General features: G+C 26.9%; 4 protein-coding genes across 8 annotated transcripts in view; 2 read left to right on the top strand and 2 right to left on the bottom strand.

The window, feature by feature from the left end:
- Nucleotides 1-1133: 1133 nt before the first annotated feature.
- On the top strand, nucleotides 1134-4599 carry LOC114936241 (serine/threonine/tyrosine-interacting protein B). 2 transcript variants are annotated; one of them, XM_029309369.2, is made up of 5 exons: nucleotides 1134-1372; nucleotides 1864-1971; nucleotides 2226-2377; nucleotides 2698-2886; nucleotides 3125-4599. In XM_029309369.2, the coding sequence occupies exons 1-5, from the start codon at nucleotides 1325-1327 to the stop codon at nucleotides 3336-3338; spliced, it is 711 nt and encodes a 236-aa protein (XP_029165202.1). In that variant the 5' UTR covers nucleotides 1134-1324; the 3' UTR covers nucleotides 3339-4599. The 2 variants fall into 2 exon arrangements, with proteins under 2 accessions (XP_029165202.1, XP_029165203.1); XM_029309370.2 differs by having other exon boundaries at nucleotides 1304-1731.
- Nucleotides 3855-12136, bottom strand: LOC114936242 (NPC intracellular cholesterol transporter 2 homolog a). 3 transcript variants are annotated; one of them, XM_085485881.1, is made up of 4 exons: nucleotides 12016-12136; nucleotides 10036-10152; nucleotides 9527-9708; nucleotides 3855-4210 (listed from the first exon to the last, which is right to left on the bottom strand). In XM_085485881.1, exons 1-4 carry the CDS (start codon nucleotides 12098-12100, stop codon nucleotides 4127-4129), a joined length of 468 nt encoding a protein of 155 aa, XP_085342007.1. In that variant the 5' UTR covers nucleotides 12101-12136; the 3' UTR covers nucleotides 3855-4126. The 3 variants fall into 3 exon arrangements, with proteins under 3 accessions (XP_085342007.1, XP_029165205.1, XP_029165236.1); XM_029309372.2 differs by lacking the exons at nucleotides 9527-9708; nucleotides 10036-10152; nucleotides 12016-12136 and adding exons at nucleotides 4493-4674; nucleotides 4909-5022; nucleotides 7201-7354; XM_029309403.2 differs by lacking the exon at nucleotides 3855-4210 and adding an exon at nucleotides 8694-9112.
- Nucleotides 12137-12845: 709 nt separating this feature from the next.
- On the top strand, nucleotides 12846-14135 carry LOC114936245 (protein transport protein Sec61 subunit gamma). Its single transcript, XM_029309376.2, has 4 exons — nucleotides 12846-12954; nucleotides 13556-13662; nucleotides 13746-13848; nucleotides 13923-14135. Exons 2-4 carry the CDS (start codon nucleotides 13569-13571, stop codon nucleotides 13930-13932), a joined length of 207 nt encoding a protein of 68 aa, XP_029165209.1. The 5' UTR covers nucleotides 12846-12954; nucleotides 13556-13568; the 3' UTR covers nucleotides 13933-14135.
- A 653-nt stretch (nucleotides 14136-14788) lies between these two features.
- Nucleotides 14789-19854, bottom strand: part of Atf3 (Activating transcription factor 3) — a 29755-nt gene continuing 24689 nt past the window's right edge. For both annotated transcript variants that reach the window (XM_029309388.2, XM_029309389.2), the window contains exon 4: nucleotides 14789-18717. In XM_029309388.2, coding sequence (XP_029165221.1) covers nucleotides 18271-18717 — 447 coding nt within the window. In that variant the 3' untranslated portion in view covers nucleotides 14789-18270. The remainder of the gene's footprint in view (nucleotides 18718-19854) is intronic.

Consider the following 19854-nt stretch of genomic DNA (forward strand, 5'->3'; position numbering starts at 1 on the left):
ACATACATAGGCCTCCCTCTCCCTAATGCCTAATATATCCGAAAGCGCTCCATATGCATATACATATATGTATACATTTCCTACATTCGAAAATTTTTGTCCGATACGCGAAAGGATAAGAACTCGCGAACTCTGTTATTACACGTCCTGTCGAGTGCTTTGCAAATTATATTAATTTTTACTGCTCGCGCCGCCTAATTGGCAATGGCATATGTAACGATATGTTTAATCATGTAACGTACATATAATTAGCAATGTGTTTGTACGATTGTGTAAGAAAAATAATCATTGATTCGATGAAAGATATTTCTTGAAAGCTATTTCTTTGAAAAGTTAAGCAACTTTTATTTCAAAAAGCTGAGCGGACAAATATGATAGACATATATATGATAATAAGAGATCTCTCTTTTACAAGAGATTTTTAATTGTATTTTTTTTAAATATATTAATTCAAAAAAATATTATTCAAGATTTTGGAAAAAATATATGAATACATTGAAAACGCTTTTTTATATTAACATAAGATTTAGGAAATAAAGGATATTAATGTCAGATATCGAACCGTATAATATTTTCCTCACGTATCATTTGTAAGAAAAAAGAATTATATAATACTCTTTTTTAATGACAGCGCGCACTGAAAAGTTTTAGAACGTTCACCAACGATCTCGCTATAACGTTGGTTTTATACATGATTTATCGCCTTTTTCCTGGCAAAACGCGAGATCGACGTGTATGCTATGAAATATCGTGCAAAAAAGAGGCATTAATCACTAACGTTAATCACTAATGGCCAAAACGTTCCATATTTGAAGTAGAAATTTCACATTACGAAGAAACTATGTAATATTCGTAAAAAATAATTTGTTGTTTTAAGCTATTAAATAAACTTTATAATTTAATTATAATAATTGCAATGTATTTGAAAAAAGAAAAGTATCTTTGTTGAAAAATAATATTTTAAATATTAATTTTTTATTATAAAAAATCTTTATATTATCATTATAATTTTCAACATTATTATGATTAAAATTAATTTTCCGGAGTTTAAACGCGACGCGAGATAATGCGAGCAGAAAAATGTAAACACGTGTTTGTGACAGCTAGCGACATCTATCGTCAGCTGTCAATAGTCGACGTCGACAAAGGTTTCGATTAGAGTGCATCTGAGAGTACATTTTCCGCATCGTACAAGTGCATCGTATAAATGGCCGTCGTAAAAAAAATAGCGTAATTGCAACAACAATAGGAATACATTTCTAAATTTGGCCTTTCGCGAATCTCCCGGTCGTCGTGTGTGCGTGAAGAAAAAAAATTCCCAGCGATGTTGTCGATGGACGGCATCTGTAACGGCAACAACGTCCACTATGAGGTTAAATCTGTCAACCATCTCGTTAATTGAAAGAAAAAATTGACAGGGACACAGAATGAGCTATTCCGAAATGACCTTGAAGACCTCGTACGGCGAAAGCGCGAAATTCAAGATTCAGATATATAAATATAAAAAGGAAAAAGACAAAAAATTAATAAATGCACAACGCATAGATGCACCACATACCCACTGATGCAATTGACATATATTGAACATTTATCAATATAAATATAAAAAATATCAAAATTTATCGTGACAGTGCTACATTATTATATGTTTTATTTAAATACTCTTTATTTCTTTTCTCCTAAAAGAGTTTAAGAACCTGTATATGTTTATTTTATTTTAAACATAGAAAGGTATAGTTCAGACTTCCATTTTAATATTAAGAGCTGACAAATAAATTTAGTTACTTATTTCTCTTAGCTCATTTTCATTAAAATATATTTAATGAATAATATAAATAATTGTCATATATTATAATATTGCAGGAACTCGTAAGGATAAAGCAGGAAAAGAAATCTGAAGAATATATAGGAGAGTCTTTAGGTTTAGCTAGACCTATCGAATGGACTTACACAATGAGAAGATATATGCAGGTAAACTTAAACACAATTTATAATATATTTCTTAACAAAGATTAAATTTGATCAGGATATTCTGCTAATTTTGATTGATAACAAACGTCATACAAATATGAATTTGCAAAAACGTTTACTTTTCAATTTTTATAGTTTTTAAAAACAATACAGTTAGAAATAATATAGTTAAATTTGTCATTTCTCTTATGTTTACAAAGAGAAAGAGAGTATTACATATTACTATAACTAAATCTATTGTGCATTGTACACAGGAGGTAGTACCTGGTGTATTTCTTGGCCCATACAGTGCTGCTAGTCGCTCAAATTTTCAATCTTTGCTGGATAATAGAATAACACATATAATTTGCATCAGACAAGCTATTGAAGCAAATCTTATAAAACCCAACTTTCCGCATAACTTCAAGTATGTAGTATTTTAACTATATATTGAATTATTTATTTTTTATATTATATTTTTCTATTCTCAGTGATTAATAAAATTAAATTTATTAATAAAATCTTAATATTTGTAATATTTTCTGATTTTGCTATATAATCTTCATATCTTTATATTTATTTTATAATATTATTAAGATCTATTTAAAATGAATATTCTTAGTACTGTGTCTCCCTCTTTTTAATTTTTAATGTAATTTTATTAATGTAATTTTTGATGTAATTTTTATTACAGAATTTTTTATTTTCTTTAATCATTATATTTTGTATATATTATATCCTCTAAAGATATCTAGTATTGGACATTGCGGACACAGTGACGGAAAGTATCATTCAGCACTTCAAGAAGGTAAAAGTATTCATTGACGAAAGTTTGAATTCAAACGGAAGAGTTTTGGTTCACGGAAATGCTGGTATTTCAAGATCAGCTGCCTTGGTTTTGGCATACGTTATGGAAACATATGGAATTTCTCACATGTAAATTTTTTTTATAATCTATACATTATATCATTCAATCTAAAGCTATTTAAAAATTTTGAATATAAAATTATATGAAACTTATAATTAAAAAATATATGTAGATATTTTAGCTCATTCTATTTTTCTTTGACCAACAGTATGAAAAATGCATTTCATAAATTACTTTATAATTAATTTTTGTTTGCACTAAAATTGCAATAACAATAAATTCTTGAAATGTACAAATTTATTGCAGGGAAGCATACCTAATAGTGCAACAGCGAAGATTTTGTATAAATCCAAATGATGGCTTTATGATGCAACTGAGAGAGTATGAACCTATCTATAAGGCTGAGAAGATGTTGAAACGTAGTCAACAAAACCGGGAAGGTCAACATAGGAAACGAACAATTTATCAAATGGACGCAAATAATCAACAAGAAAGGATGGGAGATGTGATTAACAGTTAATAATAATTGGAGCAGGGAGCAAATCAAAATTATCAAAATTTGTCAAACTGTCATTTGTCAAAATTGAATCAAACTAACCAAATTTACTTTTCTTTTTAACCGCGCTTCATGCAATCAATTTTCCTGTACTACTCTTTTAAAAATCGTAAATGTATGTATAGTATTTCAAAAAAAAGAGTAAAATTTGGGAACTAAATCCAAACCCCAATATTTTGGTAAACACCAATATTTTAACCAGCATTTTAATCACAATGACTAACATTTGACTCGATGACAGTCTAATCGAATTGATTAGACTATTAAATTATCTTGTGAAATATATCAAAAATATTTTTTTTTCATGTAGTTTTTTCGTTTCTGATGTCATAATTTTGACTAACGACGTTTCAAGATAGTCCTAGAATGAATTATCTTAGTTTACCATTATAAATTTTAGCTATCTAAATATAGAAAATACCTAATAAAAATCTGATAAAGAAAATAGATATCCAAAGGTTAATATGTCAAAGTAATATGTAATAGGTACTCTATGCTCTATTTTTTATTTGTGAAGATCCTCGATTGTTTGTAACTATTGTTAAAAAAAGACATTTGGAAAATATACATGTATACATATTATAAATCATATTTTTTTAACTCCTTTTCATTTTGCCATTATTTATTTTCCTTATAGGCATAATACTTAAGTTTAAATAATATCATATCAAAATATTTTATTCCGAACTCGTCATAAACTTGCTTTTAGTAAAGTAAATTTCTTTCATTTTTTAAATACAGTGTCCTTTGAATTATTTAAGTTTGGCTGGAAACTCTACACATATTATTTTCTCTTTATTCTCGTTCACGAACTCCCACTTTATATTCACGTTCACCTAAAGAAGAGATAATAAAGGATTACATTTTTTAATATTAAAAGGTGTTTTAATTAATTTATTATATTAGAAAATACTTTAAAATGACTAAATTAATATATTACATACATTTAATAAATTAGAGATTTAAAAAATCAAATTTTTGTTTATTATAATAAAATTTAATAACGTATAAAAAAAATACTATAGATTAAATTTAAATATAAAAGCAAATTTAAATTATATTAGATCCAAAAAATAAAAATATAAAAAGAATAAATATAAATTGTAAATGCTAATTACCGCAGGGTATGTTTTCTGCACGAACAATGAGGTTGTATATTGATACTCTTGATTCTTTTTCAGAGGACACTTGATTCCATCATTAGGGTCCTGACATACGTCAGGTTTGTCGAAAGGAAAAGGTACTGGAACGCCAAACAATATGCCATATACAAGTACGTTGACATGCTCGATGTCCTGGTCTGCAAATAAAATGCACGAATAATCGCTATGAATAGATAACACTGATATATGTATAAGTAATAAAATATATTTGGACTATTTTAATATTAATATTTTTTATTAAAATATAAAATAATATATGTATATAAGTTATATTATTAACACACATTATATTTAATATTTGATTTATATGTACATACACATAAATTAAAAGATTTCCGATAAATTTTTCCAATAGAAATTTTTGTACTTACTTGGCGTGAATTTGATAGATATTGACGCGTTAAAACCGCGTACTAAAGTGCATTTTACGTCAGACGGATGACATTCCGAGACCGATACTTCCGTAAAACCTCCCAATGTTGAACCTGAAATAAAATGGAAAAAAATAAAGATAAATTATATCAAAGTCCAAATATTTATAAATGGTGAATAATCTGTGTATTAAAAATATATCACAGATAATATAATAGTATGAAAGAATAAGTGTGTAATATATGGTATATGAAGAAATAGATCACATATAGATAATATGCGATAGTATGATAATATGAAATTGATAAATGTGTCACAAATAATAAATACCTATATTGAGTAACAAAATATTAAATATATACCTATTTTAAAAAATACTACATATATATGAAAAAGACGTAGAAAGAAAAGAAGAGACTGTATATTTTCTTTCTTTGCAATAACGCAATAAAATCATTTAATTTTATATGTGAAATTATATATAACATATAATTATATAAAAGAAAATAATACAATAAATCTTTATATTAAATCTATAATTATAATTTTTATATATTTTTATATACACACACACACACACACACACACATATATATATATATATATATATAAAATTTCAACAAATTTAATTGCATAACTTTCGGTTGAAAGTTTCTTTGAATAATAAGAAATATCTTAAATAAATAGTTACTAGTTTTCTGCTGACATTAACATCAAACTTTATCATTCTTTCTTATGCATATTTATCTAAAACGATAACTCAATCATCGCATAAGACGCGAGTAATGTGCATGTACAATTATCATTAATTTTTCAGTAAATATAGCACAAGAATGTATTACATATACACATCTTCATTTTTGATTGATCATATATATATCGAATATAGATAATGTAATCGAGAAGTAAAAGTTTCGAAAGTGAAAAACAAGACAAAATGTGATGCATGTCTGAAAAGAAAAATGTATAATCTATTTTACAGACTAGAATTATAATAAATAAAAAAAATACATTTTTACTGTCTTTTGTAAAAATAAAAAATTGCTTAAATTTCCGTTCTTAAAATAAAAGATATAAATATATATGTACATAAAATATGATTAATATGAAATACTTAAACGTAAAAAATGTTTAAACTAAGGCAACTGAAACAAAGAAATATATTGATACCTATATATTGATAAATGTAGAATATAAAATTTAAATAAAAATAGCAATGCGATGATTTTCGTAATTATTATTTCGCAGCGATTGCGGATAATCGAAGAGAACTTAATTATTTTCTACAACAAATATGCAAATAAAAATAATAGACGCGTTTATGACACTATATAGATGCGTTTACGTTTTCATTAAAAAAGCTATAAAAATCATTCATCGCGCATCTACTTATGTTAAATATTTATACCCATATGCTTTTTATCTGTCTCTTATCTCTGTAATCTGAACTCATTGAAATTAGAGCTCGTCTCTGCTTTATTTACATTCAAACAGACCATGAGTAACAATAAGGGACTTTATAAAGAGGCAAATAAAGAAAGAAATAAATTCCAAAAATAAGTATATAATGACTAATAAAATAAATAAAATGGACTTTTTACAATAAATAGTTTTCTTTCTTCGAACAAATATATAATCTTTGTCTCGTTCGAGAAGTTAGAATATAAATTTTTTTATTTCAACGATAATATATAATAAATATGATAAAATTTATGATAAATGTTGCGCCTTATTCCCAATTAACAAATAATTACTGACGTCATTTTGCTACCTGCGAATTCTTTTTTATCATTATAATTACGTTGACGTTGACTATACATATATACAATAATACTATACTATTATATGTTAATTTTAAATTTTAACACACACACACATATATATATATATATATATATATCATTATTATTTCTATATATCTCTCATCTCTCTACATTACAATAAATATTATAACTATTTCTATCAAGAGTTTAAGATTGTAAAAATACAATAAATAATTGTTTAAAAATACTCTTTTATAAAGGACCGCAATAATTGTCATTTATATCTCAACTGTAACATAATATATTAATAATAATTTTAATTTCATTTAAACGGATTTACATATAATTGTATATATATATAACTGCATGTATGATCTGTGGTTTTAAATTTTTCCTATCAAGTTTTTCTAATTTTAAAAATCAGGATAAATGAATTTTATACAACATCCTTCTCTTAAGAATATATATAATTGCACGTCAAAGTTTTGGTAAAATGCACATGTGCATTATGTGCATAATGTGACTCACCGCAATCCGTGAACGTGACAGCAAGACAAGACGCAATACAACACAGAACGCATAGAAGTGCAAACACGACGCTCGCCAATTGTCTCATGTTGCTTACAAGTTTAGGCCGATGCTGCTGCTTGTACGACTTCCGCGCTATTAATGACACTGGATCGCTGTGAAGGCGTTATATACAAAGCACGCCGCATTCACCGACAGACGCGCCTCCGATTCGATTTTGTCACCGTGAGATACCAACCGAGCTGCTGCCGGAAATGAACAATTTTTGCGCGATCAAACAACAGCGACACACGCTCTTTTCCTTATTTTGTTAACAATTAATTTTCTCGATGTCAATGTTCTTTCTACTTTATTTTTTTAGTATCCTATTTTTTAGGGAATAACATTTTCTTTTAAAAATTATATTATATCTTATTATATTAATATACAGGGTATTAAAAATTTAGATCGACAAATTTTAAAGAGAAATAAATTTTAAAATAAACATATTTCAGTTAATACTATTTTTCTCTAAAAGTAATAATTTACTTTCTCCTAGTAAATGCTTAAAAATTTCTAAAGCTATATAAACGTTGTAGAGAAAATTAATTAGTATATTAACAAAAAATATATTTTATTTTAAAATCTTATTCTTTCTCCCTTTAAAGTTTGTCGGTCTAATTTTTTAACATCCTGCACATGACACACTATATATATATAAGATATATATTAGATTAGATTAAAAATTAGAATATTTTCTGAACGTATCTTTTTTAGATATGCTATATATATATATAGCATATAAAAATATTATTTAATAACATATTGCTCTCAAAATATTAATAAAATATTTTAGAAACGTTATTTTAACATTATATATATATAGTGACCATGGTAACTTTGATATCGATTTAGAGGTTTCGATAATGTTAAAATAACGTTTCTAAAATATTTTATTAATATTTTGAGAGCAATATGTTATTAAATAATATTTTTAAAACATTTATAAAACATCAGTTAAAATATTTTTTAAATATTATTAATAATAATATGTATAATGCAAATAAATTTCGTGTATCAATCAATTTTACATCATATATTCTCTTTGAAGGTCATATTAATAAGTCAATATGATATCACAAATAAGTCACCGAAAAATGGGATCATTATGGTTTTTTGAAAATGACTTTTATAAGTGACGTTAGAATAATGTTATTATGAGTTTTATGTTCTATCTGGACTACGACAATAAAGCGCTAAATAAAAAATAAAGATCAAAACTAATATAAAAGACTAAGTTTTGAAATAAAAGAAAAAATTGATTTTTGGAAAGATGAATAAATCATAGGATGGCTAAAGGACAGCTATACTTGAAATATAAAGGACTGTCCTCTAAAATAAAAGATAATCATGCACCGTATGTATAGAGGAAAAGTAACAACGGCGCTATATTTAGAAATACATTAATAATTTAAGAAAACGCTATTTTTTTGACAGATTGCATAAAAGATAAAACGTGTCTTATGTTATTTATTTCTATAACGCTACAAATGTTAAGTGTATATATATCATTACATATTTTAAAAGTTTTCCTGTATATTAATAATACTCTATCTATACATATAGAATATATATATAGTATCTCTTTCTATCTATCTATATATATAGAAAACTCTCTCTCTATAACATTTATTATTCTATACATGCATAATTTTTGTCCATGTGTTATGCGTTGACATATGTGATAAAATATGACGGAATTTATTGTATAAAGCTGATAACGTGTTCACTCTTTAACATTGGAGAAAATAATTCATCATGGTTGCCGTAAAAATGTCAGTTATGTGTTTTACTTAATCTTCGCCGGGAATTTTATACATATTATCTTCTCACCTTTTTCATTTACAAACTCCAACATAGCATCAACACTCAACTAAAAAATAAAAAAGCGCGTTATTTATATTGAAACAAGAAAAAATATATCGATAAGTTTTACTAAAATAAAATAAAATAAAAAAATATGAAGAAATAGAAAATAAAAAAATTTTTTTAATTATATATAGGGGAGACCGGGGCGAAGTCATCATTACATTTATTTCGAAATCTCTATATATGTTATGTGAACTCGTTGTTAACGCTATATTTATAATGTCCACGTGACCAACAGAATTTAGTGAATTATATGTCATATTGTGATTTTGATTTTACAACAAACGTGTTTTCAGTATATAGTCAAAACTGAAAAAAAGGTGACAACTTTGCCCCAGTCTCTCCTATATACATATATGTATAGATTATATAAATAAATAGAATAATATATATTAATGTTAAAATTCCATGCACATACCGTTGGAGTTTTCTTCTCCAAGAATAACTTGGATTTGTACACAACTTCCTGATCCTTTGTCAAAGGACAATTAATCCCGGAATCCGGGTCCTTGCATACGTCAGGCTCTTTTAAAGGAAAAGGTACAGGCACATCGAGTAACACGCCAAATGCACGCATTTCAACTGCCGAAACATCTACGTCTACAAAAAGATAATTAAATTAGATTTTCATATTAGCACTCAAAAAATTGCACTCAAATTATTTAAGTGATATTATATATGTTTTTTTAATTACTCGCAATTTAAATATTTTTTCTAAATAAAATATTTCAATATACATATATACATATATATTTCATTTTTAATTACCCGCAATTTAAATATTTTTTCTAAATAAAATATTTCAATGTACATATATACATATATATTTCAATATGCAGTAGCGCATTTAATGTTATACTTCTCGCTGCAACGTACAATTTGCAAAAATCGAAAATGTATAACAAAAGTTACAATTCTTTTACTAACTTGGTGTGAACTTTATAGTCGAAAGTATATCGATTTCACGTGGAAATGAACACCTCTCTTCGGACAACTCTTCACAACTTGAAATCGTTATTTCGTTAAGTTTACCCACCTCCGAGCCTGAAATTGATTTAAAATAATTTCAATACGAATAATTTTAATAATTTAATGTAAACTAAAATAAGTATATGATATAAAACTATGAAGTCACCAGATGATAATTAAAAAATGGTAATAATTCAATCGACCAATTCTGGCAAATAATTAAATTTATTGAATTTTCACAACGTTTCGGCCGTGGGTTTCGGCCCTTATCAAGTGCTATGTTCTTAAATCAAAGTAAATCATAACTTTTTTAAAAAACAAAAATTCGATCTTAAAATATGACATTATATAATAACCTGATAGTATAAAACGAAATAACTATTGTTATTATATATGTGATATAGTTATTTCGTTTTATACTATCAGGTTATTATATAATGTCATATTTTAAGATCGAATTTCTGTTTTTTAAAAAAGTTGTGATTTACTCTGATTTAAGAACATAGCACTTGATAAGGGCCGAACCCTACGGCCGAAACGTTGTAAAAATACAATAAATTTAATTATTTGCCAGAATTGGTCGATTGAATTACTACCATTTTTTAAAATAAGTATGTATCATAAGTATTTATTTAATTAAATAAACATTAATGCTCTGCATAAACATGTCGCGTGAAGGCGTTTGCTAAATACGTATATTGCTATACAAATTATATATTGCTATACAAATATACCTCATAGTAAATAATAGTGTAACAATTACACCTTGTAATAATACAAAATTGTAGGTAAACTGTAATTTAATTGTGCATAATCTAAGAAACACTGAAGATGCTACGTAATTAATAAATGGCTTTCCGTCTAATATGTTGCTAATAACTTCCGATGTTACATCCTTAATTAAAACAACCTTCAATGCAATGTTTCTCCTATAATTTGTGGTTAAAAAGCAAAGTAATTGATATAATACATTATTATAATGACAGAAAGGTTGCAATTTTTATAAAATTTTCATATATTATTGTCTATGAAATTACAATAATTTAATTGTTTACTTTTTCTTTATCGAAAAAAATAATTAATTAATAATCAAACTATATCAAAAGCAGTAAAATACAGTATTTTCGTTTTATCAATTTTAAAGCTCAAATATCTTATTGTATAGACATATAACAATGTACGCGCGCAAATTATAGTATTTGATGATTAAATCTTTATCAGCACTTTCTAAAAAAAATTTTTTTAAATCCTGGTTTAAGTCTACAAAATTAAACTAATATTTGTATACATATAAATTTATATACAATATTCTAATATCATATTTTAATTATAAATTCTTAAAGCAATTTAGATACAATTCTTTCTTAAATAATAATAGAAAAAATTATTTTTATTTTTTCAATTTCGGCACTTTTTCTAACATTTAATATTTATATATAGCTTAGATCATAAAATTTCAAATTAAAATTTTATTAAAGGATTAACTTATTATCAATTCTCTCTCGTTAAAATTATTCTATTTTACATAATTAATTAGACAAAAATTATAAAATGCCTTGGTATTTTAGTTCAGAAAAAATTGATTTAAAATTTAAGAAATTTATAACAAAAAGAATAACATAATTCTGGTATAACATTTTATATATATAAATATATAACATATACATTGTACATAAAAATAATTAAGATATTGGTGTCTTCCATCATTAGTGTTTTCCATGCTGTTTTGCGCGCACACGTACAATTTAAATTTAATAATTTTAATTATTAAAATTTAAAAATAATAATAATAATAAAATATTAAAAATATAATAAAAATAAAATAATAATAATAATAATAAATTAAATAATAGCAAAAAATTAAACATTTCTTAGATAATAATTGATACTCTTATACAAATAAATATATATTTAAAAATTATTAAAATGCGAACTTACCACAATCCTCGAAAACGAAAGCGAAAGAAGATACTGTGCAGCACAAGACGCACAATAGCGAAAAAGCAACATCTTTTCGTGACATGTTGCTTCCACAATTTGCACGTGAATATTAATGTAGCCGTGTGAGATTCGCGCGTCTAAATTTATAAGATCGCGCTTATCTAACGCGAAAACACAACTTACAATTAGCTAATTACTATTAATGATAGTGAGATTATTGATGTGTATAGTTCCAAATGAATATGGGCTTCATGCCGCTTCATAGCAATTTCAAAATGTTATCGAATCATATATATATACTATCAAAATGCATATCAAAGATTTATAATAACATTTATAATAAGAAAAATGTACATAGATATAAGAGATAAAATATATTAATTATATGTATACCTTTTTTGATATAAAATTAAAACTATTTGTAAGTATATTTTTTTATATTATAAAATAATATTATTTTAAAATATTATTTTCTATATTTTATAATATAAAATATTTTAGAAGTAAGAAAAATTTTAATTTATTAATATTTGAAATTAAAAATTTTACGTGATAAAGATATACATAACAATTCAATTCTCTTTAATTTCAGATAAAAAATAATTTTAAAAGAAAATTATTATGCTTTTTTTTATAATTTATAATTATTATTAATTTATAATTGCAAAAAAGATTTAATTATAATTATAAAAAATAATTTTGAAAAAATTATACTTTTTTTTAATAAAAGAGAGACGCGAGATATCGTCGCAGCTGTTTGAATCGTTCGCGCGTTTTATTACATATCGCAGCGCCTCGATAGTGCCAGCATCAGTCGAGAGGAAGTGACGTCCGTACAGCGCATCATCCACGTAGCGTTTCGAGTACTCGCGCAAAATATTCCGTAGCGATTCGTTGACAGGTCACTTCGTGCAACGTACTTGAGTAACGCATAACGTGAGTATCTACGTCTCTCTTTTCTATTTATAATTTTCTTTTCTCATTTTGGGACAAATTTTATTTCTCTCTCGCGAAATACTTGCTGTGGTACAATTTCCTATAAAAGAGATTTATGACATAACCCAAATATATAATCTTATTTACCCAAATCTTATTACTTATTACCTTAGTAAAGTGCAAAATTGTGATTTTCATATCTATATGTTGAGTGAAATATTTTTGGTGCATCGTATTGCGTGACAAATTTGATGACGTTTTATAAAATAGCTCAATATTGTTCACACACAACATATATGTATTAAAATTCATAACCTACATTTTGCTTCATTTGTCAAAGTACAAAGTTAAGCATTTTTAAATTCGTATGTATTAAATAAAATATTTTTACTTAATCAAATAAAATACATATTTAATATAAAATAAATATTTTTGTACCGCAAAGTAACATCATGTGATGGTATTATAATGTTACAAAAAATATAGTTAATATTCAAGAGCTTGCAATATTTCTAAAAATTTAATTATTCTTTGAATATCTATATTAGTTGATAAATTGAGCATATAATTATTTTTTCGAATAAATTTTATTTTTGTGCAGATTCTCAATCGCTATGGATCAAATCAAGAAGCTCACCGAGCCTGGTCGCCAGTTTGCTAAGGACAGTATTCGACTTGTCAAAAGGTGCACCAAACCAGATCGCAAAGGTAATTTATAATTTTGATTATCCTACATATAAAAGTAAAATATAATATGATTCAGTCATAACTTGTGCTTGTATATGTTGCAGAGTTCCAAAAGATTGCTATTGCCACTGCGATTGGCTTCTGCATAATGGGCTTCATAGGATTCTTTGTTAAGTTAATTCATATTCCAATCAACAATATCATTGTGTAAGTTTTTACAATATTAGCATATCTTTGTTTAATAACATAAATTTGTATTTAAATATATTTATTTTTTTCAGAGGTTCATAAATTACATCCTGAGATTCTTATTACCTTTAAGAAGATTATTGTTAAGATTCCATAAGGCTACTTCCGTTGTTATATGTATCTTTATTCTTATTATTTATAACAAAAATGTTTACTCTGTACTGAGTTGATTTGGCAAGTGAGATAAATGAGAGATGTGTGCATAATATTAATGAATTTTATAATAAAACAATAATGTAAAATCACCTATTTTCTTTTCATTAATAACTAAGAAAAATAATTATAATCTAGAATATATCTAAAATATAATTGTAATATTTTTGTTTGAAAGTATATAATCGATAATTTTGATTTCTCTGTTTTATGTTATATTTTATGATTAGAAAATTTCTAATTTAATTCAAATCGAAATTTCAAATAAAATATTAACATATGTAAGAGAGGATTCTAAAAGTTTAGGTTTTTTTTAGTATTATAAAGGCACTTTTATTTAAAGAATAAAATTTTTTGTCAAAGTTACAACGATAAAATTTTATTGACCGTTTTTTCCACATCGCTCGCAACAGTATTAATCAGAATAATTTGCGGGAAAAACAGCCATAATGCATGGAAAACCATAGCCAGGTACTGAGTAATATATGTAGAAGATAATAATAATGCCAATTCTCTTTGTTAGTGAAAATCTGGCAAGTTTATTTTACTAATTTGCAATTTAATTTTGTTTCAAAAAGTGACGCTTACTTTCTAAAAGAAAAAAATTTGACGATTTGCTGATAAAAAAAGAATTCTTAGATACTAGAAGCCACATCATTATTCGGGATCTTAGCACTGGCAGTATTCAAATAAAAAGGATTATGTATTTAGAATCACGGAGGTTGCGTACAATGTAAATTTACGATTTAAATAGAGCGTAAATTTATTGAAGCGCTTTTAACGGATTCTTTAACATATTTTCTTTTGATACATTAACTTAATATTATTTTTAATTTCAAAATTAAATATCTCGATCTGACATTTAATCAGTTGAAAATTAAACTATTAAATACTCTGTTCTGGCAACTTAATAAAAATTCTATAAAAAAGAGGGTAGATAATCCTATATAGCACCATTCACACGTGTCGCTGTGTATTGTGTGATATCGGCACGATTGCCATATTTTCGCGATATTACAAGTCATACTTGGATTTTACTTAATTTTGTAAATTCCGTATACTATCGTAGGAAAGAGAGTTAAAAACGTGAAAGATTTTATCCGCTTTGCTTTGCTCGCAAAATGCTGGAAAATCTTACGGTTTTATTAATATGACAGTAGCAACACTCCGAAGAGGGAAAGGCATTTAGTCCACAATTTTATAAGCGTTTGTTTCGTTAATTAAAAATTACAGCATTCCACTAAAGATCAAACTAACTTCCATAAAAAAAATTACGTGAGAAATCGTCTTATAAGCGTAGCCCAAAGTGCGTTTGCCAAAATAAAAAAACAAAATGAGAATAATATAAAGAAATCTTCAAAAAAATTAATCGATTCAAAATCTAAAAGTATTTTGAGGCATTGCTCAAAAATTAAAATTTCTCTTTTAATGATATTATAAGGAGATAAATATATTTTTAAAAAATATATATATATATTTCAAAAAATATATTTCAAATATATTTTAAAAAAATAAAATTTCTCTTTCTTTGATTTTAGAAGTATCAAATTTAAATCTTAAAAAAAAAAAAAAACTTGGTGTCTCTCTCTCTCTCTCCCTCTCTCTCTCTTTCTCCCTCAGCAAATTTGTGACAATTATCATGTTATTGCAGAGTGAGCTATATACATTATATTGTGCTTGCTTTTCTTTGGCATTATTTTGTTTTTCTTTCTATCTTCTTTAGGTAATAATCTTTCATATGAAACTTGGTTCGATACGTGATTATATTAACCGCAGTAAAAGCTCAATTTGCAAACGCACTGAGGGAGGGTAACAAATTGAGGTATATTCGTTAGGCACGTAATTCTCTGTTCTTCAGAATCTAACATTTAATAATCGTCATGTAATTAAGTGTTCGGTTAACTGTTAACAGTACAGGCTTATTTATGCGATCGTTTCTGCGTATGTATATAATACATACATACAAAGTGTCTCAAATATGTTAAATCATTATTTTTACAAAAAATTATTTTTCAACTCTCTCATATAAAATTAATAAATAATTTGTAATTAGCGTAAAATCTCTTTAAGATAAAAATTTACATGCTTTACTTAGTAAATTTCATGCACTTATATAACCGTACGAAAAAATTATATAATGATACGCCATCTTTGAGACACCCTATATACGTATATATTTATATATTTATATAATATATATGTTTGTATAAAATATATGTGCGTACGTACATAATATTAAATATCATTCGCGTTACTCGTAATTATATAAGTATCCTTTGAACGCACGTAATCAACTTTGATAATCAATATCAATGACAAATTTATTTGCACCGGGATACTCTGTCTCACTGTTTCATGAATCCGAGACACGCACTTCGCAAATAAGTAATTAAAGAGCTTTTATTCCCAAAAAATATACTAAATTTCTTTATATACTAAATGTAAATTAATTATATGCTTATTTTTATATATTTTGTAACTTTTCACAACTTTAACAACATATTATTTATAAGAAAAATGTATAATTTTATAAAAAAAATTTTATATTCTAAAATAAAGATCTTTCTTTTTTCTAATATTTAAAAACATTTTAAAAAGCAATTTAAAAATATTTTTTTTCAATTACCAAGTGTTCGATGAGCTGTGCCTCGGTTCTCGCTTATTATTTAACAACGGAATATATTTTAGCAATGCTCGCTCGGCTCGCTAATTTTTTCGTTGGTGCGACAACCGTAAAAAAAGATAAAGAAAAAAAATATTTGTTAATTAGCAAAGATTTTGAAAGTTTTGTGTACTAAGGTATAAAAACGTAATTCTTTTTAATTATAACTCAAATGATAACTTCGGTACTTTTGAAAATTAATAATCGTGAAATGAATAGAATTATAAAAATATTCTTTAAAGAATTTTAATCAGAAAATTAATGATATAATTAACAAAATTAAAATTAATAATATATTTAATTGATAAATAATTTTTTAATATAAAGAAAGAGATTCTTAAAAAAATTCTTTATTAAATAGTCTAAATAATGTTTTAAATAATTTTCGTAGAGTTACGAGAGAGCATCACTAAGACATACAGTCCGTCCTTCTACCTTACATTATCGATTACATTATTAATAAGGCCTTAAGAATGTCACAGTACGGTTATTACGAAGGAATGTCTTCAAGCGTTCTCTACGTCGAACGTTTTTTCGAGTATAACGAGAGCTCATTAGAAAAAAAGGAAGAAAAACAAATGAAATGAAAAAAGGGGAAGAGAAAGATCGATGAACGATGAGGAAGACGAAAGATAAAAATCATTTATCGCGTTTACAATATAATAATCGACTTACGATCTACGGACTTTTACGATCGAGAGAGACTAACGACGAGAAGCACGGACTGCTTGTTTAGAAGAAAAATTATAATTAAATATTAAATTTCAAAAATAAAAAATCAAAATTAAATATTATCAAAATTCCTTTTTACAGTTCTGCAATATCTTGTGTTTGGAATGCATATATAATCTTGCTTTCGCCATTACGACGCCAACCATTCTTTTTCATCTATTAAGATATATATTACTCAAAATATAACATCTAATAAAAAAATAAAATTTTATATGATATATTGCGTATATTTAATTGAAATAAATTGTAGAATAATAACAAAGTATTAATATAAATAATATAAATATAGAATTTTTATCTCTTTTAAATATCAGAATTTTTCTTTCAGACATTTCCTTGAGAATTCTTAGTTTTTAAATTATTAATTAAAAAATATTGTATTATCATCTTCAAAAAATATTGATAAATGATGAAGATACAATAGCAAAAAATTAATAAATATTCAACAGCCACAAAATTGAGTTTTGCATGTATGTATAAAGATTCATCTTTATATGAACACTATTTGATTTTTATCATAGTTTTATCTCTTTTAATTTTATCGTTTACACATTTGTAAAACTATAGAGCCCTAAAAATATATCTACTATACTTTTACAATTTAATAGAAAAATTTGTTCTTCAAATCTCTCAGACATCTCTTCAAATGTTCAAATTTAGGCACAGTTAGAGCCAATTAATATTGATGAGAAAACCAAACTACATAATACCAGCTTTTTTTTCGTACTCTCAAATCCAATAAAAAAAAAGGATTATGTACACTTTCCGAGCTTCTCAACGATTCTCTCTCCTTTAAAAGGAAACGGCGAAGAAAAACGATATTCGCCATTTCGCTAAACCGTGCAACCTGCGTCCGACGTCGTCGGCACGAAGGGGCTACCCTGCCGATAGAAATCGGTCTCGTATTCCTCGACCTTCACCGGATACTCGCTCACGCAGTTCTGCGGCTGATTCAGGGCCGGTGGTGGTTGCTGCTGTTGCACGAAGTTGTCCTGATAGCTGGGCAGCTGAAGAGGCTCGGCGTACTGTTGGTAAGACGTTGTGTCCAGGCCCTGCTTCAGACAGGTCGGACTGTGAAGGCTCAGCATGTCGACCAGCCTGCGCCTCTGAGTCTCCAGTTCTTGGATCTGGGACTTCAGATCGTGGTTCTGCGTCTCGAGGATCTCCGACTCCTGCACGAGGATCACCGTTTTCTCCCGCTTCTTCAGCCGACACTTGGTCGCCGCAATCTTGTTGCGCTCGCGTCGTCGTCGTCGTCGCTCCTCGTCCTCCGGTGTCAGCTATAAACGACAAGAATTCTGCATTTTTTTTTTTATCCTGACGTCTTCCGCCTTTCGTGAGAGAGGAAGAAAATTTCTTGGGATATTCTCGGTTCTTTTGTTACTAGGAAATTTTCTTATTATTCATCGAAATCATCTTCGGATGTCTTAAGGTTTTGAAATGTTGAAAAGGAACCTTTCGTGAGAGAGGAAGGAAATTTCTTGGGATATCCTCGGTTCTTTTGTCACTAGGAAATTTTCTTATTATTCATCGAAATCATCTTCGGATGTCTTAAGGTTTTGAAATGTTGAAAAGGAACCTTTCGTGAGAGAGGAAGGAAATTTCTTGGGATATCCTCGGTTCTTTTGTCACTAGGAAATTTTCTTATTATTCATCGAAATCATCTTCGGATGTCTTGAGATTTTGAAATGTTGAAAAGGAACCTTTCGTGAGAGAGGAAGGAAATTTCTTGGGATATCCTCGGTTTTTCTTTTGTCACTAGGAAATTTTCTTATTATTCATCGAAATCATCTTCGGATGTCTTGAGGTTTTGAAATGTTGAAAAGGAACCTTTCGTGAGAGAGGAAGGAAATTTCTTGGGATATCCTCGGTTCTTTTGTCACTAGGAAATTTTCTTATTATTCATCGAAATCATCTTCGGATGTCTTGAGATTTTGAAATGTTGAAAAGGAACCTTTCGTGAGAGAGGAAGGAAATTTCTTGGGATATCCTCGGTTTCTTTTGTCACTAGGAAATTTTCTTATTATTCATCGAAATCATCTTCGGATGTCTTGAGGTTTTGAAATGTTGAAAAGGAGCCTTTCGTGAGAGAGGAAGGAAATTTCTTGGGATATCCTCGGTTCTTTTGTCACTAGGAAATTTTCTTATTATTCATCGAAATCATCTTTAAATGTCTTGAGGTTTTGAAATGTTGAAAAGGAGCCTTTCGTGAGAGAGGAAGGAAATTTCTTGGGATATCCTCGGTTCTTTTGTCACTAGGAAATTTTCTTATTATTCATCGAAATCATCTTCGGATGTCTTGAGGTTTTGAAATGTTGAAAAGGAGCCTTTCGTGAGAGAGGAAGGAAATTTCTTGGGATATCCTCGGTTCTTTTGTCACTAGGAAATTTTCTTATTATTCATCGAAATCATCTTCG

This window comes from Nylanderia fulva, unplaced genomic scaffold (assembly GCF_048542155.1).
Source record: "Nylanderia fulva isolate GAGA-0341 unplaced genomic scaffold, ASM4854215v1 Scaffold4, whole genome shotgun sequence".
In the NCBI taxonomy this organism is placed as follows: Eukaryota; Metazoa; Arthropoda; class Insecta; order Hymenoptera; family Formicidae; genus Nylanderia; species Nylanderia fulva.